Consider the following 16724-nt stretch of genomic DNA (forward strand, 5'->3'; position numbering starts at 1 on the left):
ACACCCCACCTCACGCCCAGTGCTTAGCATCTGGTGCGTGGGCAATTTTGATTTTGGGGACCCCAACATCGGGTGAGACGGGCCCTGCTCTGATACCATGTGAAATTAGGTCTTAGGCCTAACTCACAGCCCAAAAGCTAGCTCAAAGGGAGGAGGATTGCCAAAAGACTTATAGGGAGGCCACCCATCTCATTAACCACCGATGTGGGACTTTTGTCATTCTTTAACAAAATCGGAGTTCCTGAGGGAATGTGCGTTGGAAACAGTTGTAACGAGTACAATTTTGACGTATTTCCAATGAAAACGCCATCAAAGAGTACAATTTCGATGGATTTTCAATGAAAGAACCATAAAAAATTCGCGTATTTCTAGTAGTGCAAGTTATCACATCAACAAATGCAGAACAAAGATATAAGTTACTGTAACATTTAGTCAATACATCGTCCCATTTCATCGATAGATAAGTATATAGATGTAAAATGGAAGGCATATGATTCATCACAATCGACGTATTTTCGTTGAATAATAGTGTATTATCCAACTGTGTACGGAGATCAAACTTCTAATAAGAACATGTTCTCTTTACTTAATTTTGTACGATTGTGAATTTGAATTAACAAGTTGTAAGATGAAGAAATTTCAGATAGAGAGCACGTCATTCGCGTTAATAAGTTATGTTAGAATAAATGAATTATATAAAAAGAAGAAAAAAACAGAATTATAAAAGGGGATGCATTTTATTTTTTCAATTATTACCTACTATTTATGTAAACTATTAGATATAAAATTTGGACCACTTTGACATGATGTATGCTATTTCTTTGAATTAAAATCATTCCTAAAACCTAGCTACATGCTACAAAAAAAAATGGACCACTTTGACCAGATTTATGCCATTATTTACCTATTTTAATTGCAATTAAAAAAATGACAGTGTTTGAAATATAATATTTTTTTACTGTTATAAAGAATAAATAATATAACATAGCATAAAAGATTGATTTCACATAAATAAGATTGTTACTGTGAAATATTGTTATAAAAAAGAGATTGTTATAGATTGCTTATTTTGCCTGAATACTAATAATAGTAATTGTTAAATGAAGAAGATAATTATAAGTAATATAATTAAACAAATTTTAGATTTATTATTATTCTTCATTTTCCTGCACACAAGCTAAATCTTAAAAGTCAATATAATCCATATGTGATAGTAACAAAAAATTTAGCAATGCTAATAAGAATTCTCTTAAATTCAAAATTGAAATTGAAACTTCTTATTGGACCATTTATAGCTAGTTAATTAAATGATTGACTTTATAGACATGTTTATTCATTCTAGTGACATCAATTATAAGTATATTTATAGATAAATAATGTTTCTTGGATATTATATATATTTAATTAGTACTTATTCACAATTATTAGTATAAAAGTAATAATTTTAGGATTACTTAATAATATCACATACCCAAGAATCTCGTAACATTCACAAAAATTAAAAATTCGTTCCAAGACTCTACTGATTAAGGTTTAGTGAAATAATAGGTTTGTATTATTAATTTTTAATCAGACGTCTTAAATTTAATTTGGTAAATGAAATTTAAAGGTTAAAATTAGGAAAAATTATAAAATATGGCAAATATTAATATGCATTAAAAAGAAATAGCTACAATTCATTTTTTTGATGTTATATGGACATAATTACATAATAAATAGCAAAGTTAATAATATATAAAATAATTACACACCTAATTTATTATGTCTAGGCATGTTTTTATGTGATTGGTTCCCCATGTTTACCCTCACTAATACTTTTTCTTTCATCAATCTTCCTATATATATTACAAAATTTATGTATTTTTCTCTCAAATTTCTTTCAATTTAAGATCTTTTTGATGATTTTAGGAGCAATTTTTGTAATTTGAATTCATCAGATATTATTTGATTGATTTTCTCCTCGTTTTTATGAAGATCATAGTTATATACATATATGTTGCATCTATTTTTATAGGCTTTCGATTGACTTGTTTCTACATTACAATGACTATAGTTATAAAAAAAAATAAAAATGCACAAGTACCCCCTCAACATATGTCTGAAATCCCAGAGACACACTTATACTATACAAAGGTCCTATTACCCTCCTGAACTTATTTTATAAGTAATTTTCTAGCCCTTTTCGGTCTACGACACTAGCTTGAAAAAAAAAGTCAACCAGCATTGGGCCCACAAGATAGTGGAGGAATTATTACTCAAATATATGTTTTATGTTTCCCTTATTTTCCCTTCTATTTTTAAAAACCTCTAAAATCTCTTATTTCTCTCCTAATGTATTTAATGTATTCGAGTTACATATTATGTATCTGATTTATTTTATGATGTATTCGAGCTAGTTTTTAATGTATCGAACTCTAATAAACCTCACATAATAGACTTTTTACTATACAAATTCAGATTAATCAATCTAGTAATAATTCAATAAATACATCATACAGTAAAATCTATTTATAACAATTGATCTCTGATAAATAAAAATCTCATATAACGAATTTAAATTTCTTTGAATCAATTATTATAATTTTTTTTATAACAACGTATTGTAGCGCAGTTAAAAATATCTGAATAACTAATGTAAAAATTTAATAAATGAAAACTTATTAAATAAATCACATCAATCAAATCTAATACCATATATTGGCATCCTAGTTGTCAAAGAATCTTGCAACTTTTTTTTCCATTTTCTATAATCCAAAATGACCCTTCCATTTTCCATTTCTTCATCACAAAAACATCTATTAAAGCTATAATTTGTTAAGATCTTATCATTTCTACATATTTTTTTTCTTCATAATCATAATTAAAAAAAAAAAACTCACTCCAAATCAAAGATGAATCATTCTTTTTCAATAGAAACAAGTTGTTATGAAGAGATCAAAATCAAAGATGAAGAAGAGATTATTATAAATTTCGATAATAATATTCAAGATCAAGAAAATACACAAAAGGGTAAACAATACATTGGAGTTCGAAAACGTCCATGGGGAAAATATGCAGCTGAAATTAGGGATTCAACGCGAAATGGAATTAGGGTTTGGCTAGGTACGTTTGATACTGCTGAAGAAGCCGCTTTAGCTTATGACCAAGCTGCACTCTCAATGCGTGGTCCTACAACATGTCTTAATTTTCAAGTCGAGATAGTTCAAGAATCGTTACGAGGATTTAAATATACGAGTCAAGAGGGTTCAACATCGTCTCCTGCTCAAGTTATAAAGGAAAAACACAAGAAGAGAAATAGTAAAGGTAAAAAAACAATAAAACCTAATAACCAAAAAAATAATAATGTGTTGGTTCTTGAAGATTTAGGTCCTGATTTATTAGATCAACTTTTATCTAATAAGTGTTCTACTTCTGAATAAATTTAAATTATTTTTTTCTTTTTTAATGATTTCCTATTTTTTATTTTTTATTTTTTTCCCCCTAATTCCATATTATTCATCCGTTTATCGAAACCCTAATATCAATTTTACCTTATTTACAATTTAATGGTATCAATGAGAATTTTTCGATATAATATATGTAAGTTCAATTTTCACCGTCCTAAATTTTCTTTTCCCCTATCTTTGATGACTCCTCATTGTAATAGAAGAAGAAAAAAAAAATTATATCATTTTTTGTAAAATAAGACTAAAGGACCTTAGTTAATTAATAATTTGATAAATGTACATATATACTTGTTTTAATTTGGTGCTAAATTGTTTATCATAGGTATGTTTTTTTTTAGGGATGAATCTACTGTATTGGTTTATCGTTACATATTTACTTGAACTCGGTAACTTTTTTTTTTTATGTTTAATGTGTAAATTTGAGGTCCATTTTTCATAATAACGTTAAAGTAAGGAGTAAAAAGCTACAAAAATGAAAAGAGACATGTTTTCCTAAAAAAAAATTAATAGAAAAAGTAAAGAACAGACTAATAACATTTTTTAAATTTGTAATTTTAAATATATCGTAATATATATGTATGGCTATTATCAAACTATTTAAATTTATGATCTTAAACATCTTATAAAATGTATATCACTAAAATCTTAGTTTTGTATAAAGCAAAAAAATGAAAAAGACTCATTCTTTTGAAATAAATTAAAAAGATAAATGATTTGTTCAATTGATCGAAAAAATTGAAAAATAATTTTTCTAAGAAAGAAATTCTTTAAAAATGTGAAAAACATTTTCTCTAAGGAAAATAGAAAAAAAATCGCATAAACAATGTTTCATATTGATTTTTTTGTTGCCCATCATCATTACCTTTCATAATATTTTTCTAAATTATATATAAATATTTTTAAAATAATACATTTTCGATTTACATAACATACCAAACATTAAAATAAATAAATAAATTTAAAAATATTTTTCTGTGTATGGCAATTATCTACCCTAATTTTAACCAGCTATAAAAAAAATAAAATTAAAAACATAATATTAGTTGTCGTATTTAATGGACGTTTATTTAAATTAGGGGGAAAAAAAGTACCTTGTGGGGTATCTATCAGCCGACGGAAAAAGACAAAATCTGAAATGTGAGGCTAATATTTAATTATGAAACTAACAAATTAATTAAATATTACAAAATTTAATTTTTAAAAAAATGACGTTTTTTTTTTCCATTTATCAACTTAATTGTGTTAAAATTTTAAATTTATAAATTTCAAACTATTAAAAGAAATTATTAAGATATATATATAAAGTGAATTTTTAACACTTATAATACGAAATTTAGGTCAAAATTATTGAATTCTGTGAGCTTAGATTTTTATTTATCCACTTAATTCATGGGGCATAAGATTTCTATTATTTTATTTTGTTAATTGTGACATCATTGAATGCATCATCTTGGACCTTATGATGATCTCATCATGCTTTGATAATAGTTTCAATGAACATTGTTTTTTTCTAAAAATAAATAAATTAGGATAATGTTTAATTATATAATGAATTGATTTTCTAGGAAAAATAAATAAATTAAAAATGAGGTTCAAGTATTTATGAAAAATGTTTTTGACTTGTTTCTTCACAAAGTTCTTATCTTCTTTTTTAAATGTTAAATCCATTTTTAATTACAATTTCAATTTTCAAATATAATTTTTAAATTTATTTAAGATATTACATTTTTTTTAATGTTCAAACGTCGACTAACACAAGTTAATTCTTTATCCCAAAAAACAATATAAATTGATTAGAAAAGTTAAAAGATACCAACTATTTGTACGTTTTAAATTTAATAACTTTAATAAATATCATACGAAATACCTGTAATATGTTCATTTTTATATATTAATAATAAAAAAATAAAAATTTGTCTATTTTTATTGTTTAGTTGAACGTATTCAAGACTTATTGTATGAACCTCAATTATTTTATAAAGAAGTTAATCAAGTAGCTGACATAGCTGACCGTCCAGCTAGCGAAATAAAGATAAAAGATAAAGACTTTTAGGGAACGCTGTGCTATCACCTACTTTAATTTATTTATTTATCTTCTAAAAAGACTTACATGGACCATTTTTTGTTCCTAGAAACGTGAAATATTCATAAAAAAAACTTTGGATACTTTTTAGAAAAGAAAAGGGAGAACTTTAATTAATTAAGGATGTGGTTATAATTAAGAGGTGAGGTTTTTTTTTCCCTCAAGAAGACATATTTTATATATAAATTAATTAGCTATATAAGATGTGACATTTCTTGTGATAATTTGATTTAAAGCATCATTAATATAAAAGTTATATACAATAAAAGGCGAAAACGAAAAACATAGTAATAGGATAATAAAATCAATGTTATGACATATGACCTCTGATCAATGTTATTTCGAGCTTGAGTTCTGAGATTTTTTTTTAATGAAACATTTCTTAAATTTTACTATTTTCATGAATTAGCTAGGGCTCAAATAAAGTTAAAGTTGAAATAGATTTCTATCGATTCCAATTATTAATTATAATATAATTCAATAGTTTTTATTTTTCAATTAAAAGAAACAAAAAAAATTGGGGAGATTTCTATTTAATTTTTTTTTATTTTTCAATTAAAAGAAACAAAAAAAATTGGGGACATTTCTATTTAAATTTTGTTTCTATTGGGTTTTAATTTTAATACACATATTTTTAGTGGTGGAGAGTTGGGTGGTAGACAGCCAGATGATTTATGTTAATAATAAAATGAATAAATAAATAAAAGAATAAAACATTATAATAAAACTAATAATTTATTAAACAACTTCTTAATTATCCTTATCCAGCTCAAATCAAACAGTTATAGCAAGTAGATCATGATCAATTGCTAATTAATCCTTGTCCTAATCTTACTTATAGACAAACCACAATATATATAACTTCTAAATCTAGTACAGATGCCACAGCATTAATCCACTTGTCAAATAATTATCTCCACTTGTTCACTAATTAAATTAAATATCCTAATAATGGGAAGGAAATTATTTCTCCGTGTGTTCGATACTCCTATTATATTTTGACTAGTCTAAATTTACGAATAACAAGCTCATTTCTAAAGGTGACACTTCCAACAAGAATTTTTAATGTATTTAGAGCTCGAACACAAAACCTCTGAATCAACTATAAAATACGAATTTGCACATAATCCGTATAACTTTCTGTATGATATATATATATATATAAAAAAATTCTTCAACTTTCTATAAGCCTAAGTTGTTTGGACTAACCAAAAATATTTTTTCATGTGTTGGATCTCCAAAAATACAGTAAGTATTTCTTAAGGATCTGACACGTTGATGACATTTTTGAAGAGTTCAAGCAACATAGTCTATAAATATATAATCATGATGTTCATTAACTTAGGTATTATTGTTTATTAATTTGAATGCCGCCTCTGAAATTTTATTAATGTTATAAAAAGTTCTTTCTATCGTCAGTCAGTGAATACAATTTAAATATAATCACTAAAGATAAAATTAATTAAGTTTGGTCCACTCATTTTTAGATCATCAACAAGGAGAGAGATCAAAGAAGAAAACAAATATCTCCAACACAAAATGGATTTGAAGATTCAAGATGAGAAAATAACTTCAATTCAATCAAATGAAGTATTAGAAGTTGATTATAACTTGCATAATATTGCAAAAAAGCCCCACAAGTTTATAGGTGTTCGAAAACGTCCTTGGGGAAAATATGCAGCTGAAATTAGGGATTCAACAAGGAACGGAATTAGGGTTTGGCTTGGAACATTTGATACTGCTGAAGAAGCTGCTTTGGCTTATGACCAAGCCGCGTTTTGCACAAGAGGTCCTTCAATTTGCTTGAATTTTCCAGTGGAAAAAGTGCGCGATTCGCTAACAAAAATGGAATGTAGCTACTTGTTGCAAGATGGATTGATGTCACCAGCTGAAGCCCTAAAAGAAAAACACAAGAAGAGATCAAGAAAAATTAAAAATGTTAAAGAAGAAGAAAATGTGTTGATATTTGAAGATTTAGGTGCTGATTTATTAGATGAATTATTATCTGAATACTCTTCAAGTTCAAATTAATGTACAAATTTCTACATCTAGTAAATCTCAAAAAAAAAAAGTATGTTGATCCTTATTCATGCTTTTCCATTTTTCTTTTTAATTAATTGAAACGATATAGAATAGATTAGAATGGTCTGTATGCAAGTATGACATGTACAAAATCGATTGAGAAATGAAGTTTATAGATCAAATGAGATGTGAAAATTCTTTATCTCAAACTTATTTGGAATTAACCCTAGAGAGTGTTACTTAATATCTTCTCTTTTTTTTTTAATTTTCGCTTTGATGGATGAATTCAGAATTTTATATTAAGATTTTTACTTATGTATTTTTACAATTTTGAATTATGATTACACAACTATATACTTTGTGTTTTGATGTATAAATTCATCATGTCAAAAAGTATCAAGTTCAATTGAATATTTTTTTTTGTTTACATCAACCATTGTTTGTTCCTTCTAGCTAGTATTCCAAAGTTTGCTTTTATTTCATATATTAGATTTTACTAACATTGGTAGAAATAAAAATTCTGTATATTTAATTATTTTTTTTAATATTTATTTGTGAAGTTATATCAAATATATTATTATTATTGTAGATTTTACTGACATAACCATAATCACATATTTTCAGCTAAAGATTGCAATCTTCAAAAATTAGGAAGTCACTATCATTTCTTTTGACTTTAGGTTCCAAAATAACTAAAGTACTTCAATCAAACTAATTATATATTATTAGTATTCATTAATTTATTATTTAGCAAAAATAAATTTTGAATAATTTGGATGTTTCTTTTGGTCCCTTAGCTTATTCATAAGAGTCCGAAACCTAAAGGGTACGAAATATTAACAAAAATTCCAAAACGGTATATAAAATTTTATATTAACCAAAACGGTAAAATCATTGCAGATACAGCGACTTACCTCACCTGAAAAAGCAAAATCGCTGCAGAGGCCACGATTTTGCTTTTTCAGGTGAGGTAAGTCGCTACATCTGCAGCGATTTTATCATTTTGGTTAATATAAAATTTTATATACCGTTTTAAAATTTTTATTAATATTTTGTACCCTTTAAGTTTCGGACTCTTGTTCATAATATGGTCCTTCAAATAGTAAAAGTTGACAATTAGGATTATTATTCCAACAACAAGAATGATATCACTTGTTAGTCAATTAATTATAATATCTATTCATATGTTTTCTTTTTCCCACTTCAACGACCTCATTCTTATGGCCTTTTCACCTATGATGTCTAACTAAAAATAATTAAAGATTGGAGAAATAGACATTTTGAGTTGTTAATTACTTCCCATGCATAAATGAATTCAGAATTTTAATTCGATCAATAATTGAATTTTGAAGGACCAACAGATAGACGATTACAATTTTAGAGAGTCTTAGCAACATAACACGGCTTATAAGCATGTAATGAATTGATTCCTCTTCTCTTTGAAGTTCACATATTTGTTGTAGTTGGAAATTATGAATAAGTTGAGCCAAACAAGCCTCAAGGCTCAAATATTATCTTTGTATCCGAAACTCACAGACTATGTTAATTTAGATTCACATGAAGTTCTCCTTATTGAAATTTTCTCCATTTCTAAAGTTCGATAAGAGTTATGCAATATAACCTTCGGATGGGCATTCAAAATTAAAGGTTATATAATAATTATATATTTAAAAAAAATAAAATTTAACAAGGATCGCACATGTTAATTGTGACCCACATTTTAATCCTTTCAGTCGAAATAATTTTTGAAAAAATATGCAACTCAACTTATTTTAATCCATTCATTGCATAAGAAATATTTTATATCAATTAAACTAGTATCATTCATTGCATTAGAAATATTTTATATCAATTAAAATAGTATCGATCTATTATTACAAGTTGTCTTGTTAATTAGCAGGTGTATTTATGTGGTAGCTAACGTTACATGACACCCCTTATTTTTTATTATTTTAAAAAAGTGTCTCCATCACTACTTGAAGAAAAAAAAAGATGGAATTAACAAATTATATTTTTGTTAGGTTGATTTTTATGATTAATTGAATTATGGAGAACAAACAAAACAAGCAAATTAAATGAAACTTAACTTTGAGCCCAAATTAAAAAATCAATTTTGATTTTTGAGTACGTTATTTGACCCCAAGCAAAACCTAGATCATTTCAATTTATGTTTTTTTTAATCTTAGATTATTTGTTATGCTTTTTTACATGTTTTTTAATAATAAAATATTAATTAAAATATATTTTAATTAATTTATTTTTATTTATGTCTTAAAATATAATTTCTTTTCATTAAATATTTACCAAGTATTTATCGTCTTCAAAAACAATTACATAGTAGTCAGGGTCGGCTCTATGCCTTGAGAAATAAGGCTTTTGTCTTAGGCCCCCAAATTTCGGAGCCCTCAAATTTTTATCAAAACTGTGTTAAAATTTCTATAAAAAGATTAATTATTTATTATAAAAGTTTGATTTTTAAAAAATATATTATTTTACCACTTTAACATCTTTTGTACTTTGTTAAAAATAAGAATTAATAGCGACAAGTGTTGAACAAAGTGAATTACAATTTTTTTTCATTTTAAATTTTAATTTCAAGTATTAATACAAGCATATTAAAATGGGGTATACTGATGTTTTCAATGTTGAGTTTATAAAATTTTAAACTAATAAATGAAAAAATAATATTAAAATACTAATAATTTTCATCTAAATAGTGTAAGAAAAATAAACTTTGAATAAATATATATATGAAGTTTATTTATATTTTAGATTTCAAATTGAAAATTTGCTTTAGGTTCTCAATCACGTTAAGCCGTCCCCTGGATACTGCTATTAAGGATAAGATAGAGAAAAAAAAGAAGTTTGTCTTAAACTTTTAAAACAACTTAAAATTTGAGAAAGATATTTTTAAAATTACGATAGATAATTTAAAACAAAAATTATACATCAACCCAATTTTTAAGAATTTAAACTCTTCGAGACGACAGTAAAAGACAAACCAGGGTGAAATTCAATGTGTTATGTCGCACGTTAGAATTTAAAAATGAAAATAATAAAAATTGATGATCATATTTCATCAATTATTTATATATTTACAGGTATGAAAATGTGAAAATGACAAATATATAATATCCAAAAAGAAAGGAGGTTTGTAAAAAAGTTATTGAATCGAGTTATTTGATATTCGTATATTATTAGCAAAACGTAAACGTATAAGTTGGCTCGAAAGTAACAATTATAATATACATCACTTCAATCTATAATAATATTCGATAAATAATTTGATATATATAATTCACGATTATTGTTACATTTCATCAGTGAACAATGAACATATACATAATTAAAATTTCTATTCCTTTTCTTTCTTATCGTTTAATTTAATTATAATTTTTAACAATCATTATGTCTGTCAATTAATATTTGATTACACACCTAATTTTAGACACTTTAAAAGTGCCCACTTTATTAATTAGTTTATATGACTTTAATTAATTACCAATAATTCTCTCTTACATTGTAAATCATAATCTTGCATAGATTTTGCAACTATCAAATATTAATATTTAATTTAAGGCCAGAAATTAAAAAAATCTATGTACTTTTTTTATTTAAAAATAATTTTTTTTCATTTTATTATTAAAAAAACATCAAAGTTAAAAGAATAAAAATATTTTAAAAGGTAAAATAACACAAGTAAAATATTATTCTGGCCAAAAGAATTTTTTCTTAATTTATTTAACTAATTATGACACTATACTTTACCTATTAATTTTATATTCTTTTGGTAAGAAGAGTTTAGTTTAACCAGAATTAAACTAAATTCGAATTAGTTTAATTAGTTAAATGCATAAAATAAATGTATTATTCAGCAAAATAATCAAGTTAAGCAGAGACAACTAGTAGCATATTTTTGACTTTGAATTTGACTTAATTAGTTCACAAGTGTAGATCCTATCTTAGATGAGCCAAGCTAATAAATTTCGAGCTTAAAGAAAAAATCTATCATTCAACAAAAATTTCGAGTTTAAGCAAAGATAGCTTAATTGAGTCAAACCTTAATTTATCTAGCTTCGACTTTGTTAATAAGTATCCACTATAACATGTTCAAAATGGTCTTTTCTTAGATGAATCAAGTCAAGTCAAATCGAGCCAATATGTCAGAGATTTGGTTAGTTTAGATAGGTGCATAGGATTAAGGGCCCGTTTGGATGGGCTTAATAAAAGCAGCTTTAAAAAAGTACTTTTGAAAGTGCTGAAACTTATGTTTAAAATAAGCAGTTATGCGTTTGGATAAAAGTGCTGAAGTTAAAAAAAAATTGTTGATGTGTTTGGCAAATAAGTGCTGATAAACAGCTTTTTAAATCAAAATGTCTGAAATACCCTTAAAAACTGTTAACATAATAAAAGTTAATTAATTTATATTTTACAGCCATAAATAATTATATTTTTCTATCATTCACATATTTCTTCACTTCAAATTGGAAGTGCAGGAAGAAGTTCAGCAGCTATGCCAAACGTGAAAAAGGAAAAATGGAAGATAGAGATGTTAGGGTTATGTGGGTAATTTGGAGATTGTATAAAAATATTAAGGACAAAAAGGTAAAAATGTGGTCAACTTAAAACAGCTTATAAGCTAAAAAAAAAAAAAGCACCCCTACCCCAACTTTTAACTTTTGGCTTAAAATAATTTTTTTTTTAAACTTAAAATAAGTTATTTTGAGTATTGCCAAACAGCTAAATAAGTCAAAAACCAGCTTTTAAGTCAGTTTGATCAGCTTTTAAGCTGAGCCAAACAGGCTCTAAAATTAACTACACATTTAATATTACTGTTCAGTGCACTAAGTATTCCACACTCATATAAAATGTAATTTACCGATGTGCATATGTGATCAATGTTACAAACATTAATAATTGATTTTATAATTCGAATTAATAATTTATAATGATACAAAAATAATTTTATCATTACTCTAAAGCTTTACGAAAACGTCTACAGAGTAAAAAATAAATTATAAAATCTAGAAATATTTAGGGTTTCACTAGTGTTGTTGTCATTTAATGTAATGTTTTTACTTTGAATAATTAGAAAATAAGTGGTTGTGGGGTATATATACAGCCGACGGAAAAAGACAAAATTTTCCAAACGTAAGGCCCAAAGTTTTTGCCTCACAAATATTTTTATTATTAATAATAAGAAGATTTAAATTTATATGCGTCGATAGATATAATAAAATTTTATACTATTATGATTTATGTATGTATGCTTAAAATTTTTTATTTGATTTTAATTTAATAAGGTAAATATATTTATATTTATTTTTTAATTGAAAAATTAAAATAAATATATACTTTTTAAATTTTTACATTTTTTACGTTGAATTCAAAATTAAATTTCCAAAAATAGGAAAGAGAAGACATAAAAGAGGGCAATCTTGAATGGACTAGAAGAGGAGTGGCAAATTAAATTCCTTGAATGGACTATAGGACAATAATATAGCATTAAATAAAATATCGATACTTTTCATGCATTTAATTAAGTTATCTATTTCAACTATAGTACCAATAATATAGTTTTCTGTTCATAAAATTAAACAGAAATAGGACAAAACTGTATACATACATGCCATATTTATGACTAAAAAATTAGGTACGTTTTACTTTTACACGATATCTGACATTCAGTTAGAACTTAACTCATAAAAATTCGAGCTAGAAAAATATAATAATCTCTATTCAAAAGTGATTTATTTCTATTATTCAAACTTAATTATAACTTAGTGATTAAAGAGAAAAACGAATATCCCAATAAAAGAGTCGTATTATAACCAACTTGAAGCATAGTAGATAAATTGAATACTCGATAAAATATAATAAATAATACTTTAAAATGATTTTGTTGTCAAGATCCAGTAAAATTTGGTCATGCTGAGGAATAATTAGGAGAAGTGTCACCTCTTTGTAAAGGTATAAATTGACTAATGGAACCTAGCTACCTTTGATTTTAATAAATTAACAAGTTGATATATTTTACAATATATAATATATATATATATATATATATATATATATATATATATAACTAGATTATGATAAGACAGTGTCAAACATAGGAAAATTGGAATTACTGCTCAAATTAGTTCAACATATAGATCATCAGCTAAATGAGACGAATCAAAATCAATCGAGTTAATAAATAAATTGATTATTAATTAAATTTGTGTAACGTTTAGATGAACTGAATATCCATTAAGTTCATAAATAAATTGATATTTAATTTAAACAAATTGAACGGATCATATTTTCAACGATTTTTTTTTGTCCTTGTCCCTTTTTTCTAGATGATTTATACATATATAGTCCATCTTATCAATTCTATTAGGTTTTGATAAATTTGCAATTCTCTATTAATGGAAAGGCTGCTGTGAAATTTTGGCCATAATTTATTCTAGGGCCTACTAATAGGTAATTATTTAATTTAATTATATATTTAACTAATGTGCAATGAAATTCTTTTCATTTTACTTTTAACTACATCATTAGATACCTCAATTTGAATTTTATGAATTATATATAAAGTTCTACTTGAAGGAAAATATTATGAAGGTTTCAAATTGGTTTAGTATCTACCGATCAAATTACTTAAAAGATAATTATTATGATAGTATATAATAAGAGGATTTATTAATCTGAAAAACAATGTAAATAGCGTGAACATATCAAATTAATTATAAATTAATTACCCATAGTATTTAAAAAATTTAAAGCAGCCAAAAATGTAGGGTATATATAGACTCCAAAAAATAAAATGTAAACTTTTCATTTATAGATTATTTGCATTTTCTGTCCTTTTTTTTCTTTTCTATTTTATAGGTAGGGGAGCAAGTTGTGGTGGTGGGGGAGGCCTAGATCATATTAATCAAATAATTATCATTAACATTAATTAATTATTTTATTAATCCCTTAATGAGCATTATACAGCTCAATATTAGCAATTAAAGCAAGTGGATCAGTTGTAAATCTTTTTTCCTAATCTCACTAATAGACAAAACCCTAGAAGAATCTCTTAAAATAATTTTTCACACATATATATTTATTATCTATATCAATTTATCAGTTAGTACTTATAAAAAAAATTCCCTATATTTCCTAATAAATTACCTTATTATGTAACTATTATTTACATTGACAGTGTATATATAAAGAATATAATAAAACTCGTCCAAATTTGAGTTTAAATTTCATAATACATTATCGATCCGTACAATTGATAGTTTACACTATCTAACCATTCAAAGGATATAACAGGAAAAAACTTACCCGCATCGACTGTTTACACCAAGCCAATGCAATTTTTATAATTACGTGATTTAATGAAGTACAATGAACTATAAATCTAAACACATGACATGCATGTATTAGCTTGGTGTATACACCCAGTGCGGATAAATTTACCCGATATAACATGCTAAAATTTGAAATAAATAAAAACAAGTTAGTATTATAACTTTCCAATAATATCCTTGTATATATTTAAGGGCAATCAGTAGAAAACATATATAGTTGTTCCACTCATTATTAGTCCATACTTTATACTAAAAATATCTACATTATATATTATACATATTATATCAAAAAAGAGTCAACAACACATAAAGTAACTCCATTTATAGATGGATTTGAAGATTGAAGATCATGATGAAAAACTAATTTCAAACATTAAAGTCGAGGTTGAAGTTGAAGATAAGAAAAAACATTATATAGGTGTTCGAAAAAGGCCATGGGGAAAGTATGCAGCTGAAATTAGGGATTCTACAAGGAATGGAATTAGGGTTTGGCTTGGAACGTTTGATACTGCTGAAGAAGCTGCATTGACTTATGACCAAGCTGCGTTTTGCATGAGAGGTCCTTCAACTTGTTTGAATTTTTCAGTAGATAAAGTGCGCGAATCGCTAACAAAAATGGAATTTAACAATAGTAAAGATGGATTGTTTATGTCTAGTCCAGCTGCAGCCCTAAAAGAGAAACACAAGAAGAGAAATAGTACTTCATCAAGAAAAAAGAAGAATATTATTAAAGAAGAAAATGTGTTGATATTTGAAGATTTAGGTCCTGATCTATTAGATGAACTCTTATCTTCTGAGTACTCATCTTGTTCAAATTAATCTACAGAATTTTCACATTTGTAAGTAAATCTTGTACTTTTCTTGTTCATGGTTTTAATTCTATGTTTGCTCCGACGCTTTAAAATGTTGTTGTATTCGTGTCAGATTCTTTAGAAAATGCACTATTTTTTAGAGGATTCAACACGTATTTGACTATATTTTATGAGACCGAGCAACATATATAGGATTAATTTACCTTTCTTTTTGCATCATTTGGTCGTCAATATACCGTTTCAGTGTAATCCTTACAAGTAGAATATGTTTACTTTTTTTTTTTTTTCAATTAATGCAAAGGATTTAAGATCCAATAGTACACAATATTCATCTATGTTTTAAACATGAAGTTCACTTGGAAAAAATTGTTATTTTACCTGAAATACAACTCAAACAATTTATTCATTATTTATCAAATAACGATATATATGGAAAAAATAAATAATGTAGTTTATTTTGTGAATAGTGATGCCATTATTTCGAATTACTGAAATTCACTATTTTATTTTCTTTATTCATTAGTTACTGTTGTTCGAATTCTCTAAAAATGTTATCGCACCCGATTCTTCAAAAGAGCACTATTGTAAAGAATTTGATATGAATCTGACCACATTTTTTAAAAATCCGAGCAATATAAATTTCATGAATTTCAAAAGAAAGAAAACAAAAGAAGAAGATGCACTACCTTTTCTATAAAGTTTTGGCATAGTATTAATACTGTTTTTGTGACACAAATTTTGACATACGCTAATGTATTGTTATTATTACATATTGAAAAAATTGTGATCTCCAGGAATTTGGAAGTTTTAACTTGAGGCTCCCACATATACTACCACACACTAGTTATATTATATATAAATTATTAATTCTCTAAAATAAGATAATATAATTAGCATTTTATATATATGTTGATTTATTATTTAAAGAAAAATGTCTTGAATAATAGGTCTATCGACTATCATTGATACTTTTTACATAATTAAATTATCAAAGATAATTACATGTAATTGT

General features: G+C 25.5%; 3 protein-coding genes across 3 annotated transcripts; all 3 read left to right on the forward strand.

Annotated features, from left to right (window-relative positions):
* Positions 1-2747: 2747 nt before the first annotated feature.
* LOC114074936 (ethylene-responsive transcription factor 1B-like) lies at positions 2748-3595 on the forward strand. The gene has a single exon (XM_027913203.1). It carries the CDS (start codon positions 2892-2894, stop codon positions 3417-3419), a length of 528 nt encoding a protein of 175 aa, XP_027769004.1. The 5' UTR covers positions 2748-2891; the 3' UTR covers positions 3420-3595.
* Positions 3596-6879: 3284 nt separating this feature from the next.
* Positions 6880-7720, forward strand: LOC107004312 (ethylene-responsive transcription factor 1B-like). Its single transcript, XM_015202537.2, has one exon. The coding sequence runs from the start codon at positions 7069-7071 to the stop codon at positions 7558-7560; it is 492 nt and encodes a 163-aa protein (XP_015058023.1). The 5' UTR covers positions 6880-7068; the 3' UTR covers positions 7561-7720.
* Positions 7721-15166: 7446 nt separating this feature from the next.
* LOC107004320 (ethylene-responsive transcription factor 1B-like) lies at positions 15167-15943 on the forward strand. Its single transcript, XM_015202544.2, has one exon. It carries the CDS (start codon positions 15228-15230, stop codon positions 15717-15719), a length of 492 nt encoding a protein of 163 aa, XP_015058030.1. The 5' UTR covers positions 15167-15227; the 3' UTR covers positions 15720-15943.
* Positions 15944-16724: the final 781 nt, after the last annotated feature.

Source organism: Solanum pennellii, chromosome 11 (assembly GCF_001406875.1).
Source record: "Solanum pennellii chromosome 11, SPENNV200".
Taxonomy (NCBI): Eukaryota; Viridiplantae; Streptophyta; class Magnoliopsida; order Solanales; family Solanaceae; genus Solanum; species Solanum pennellii.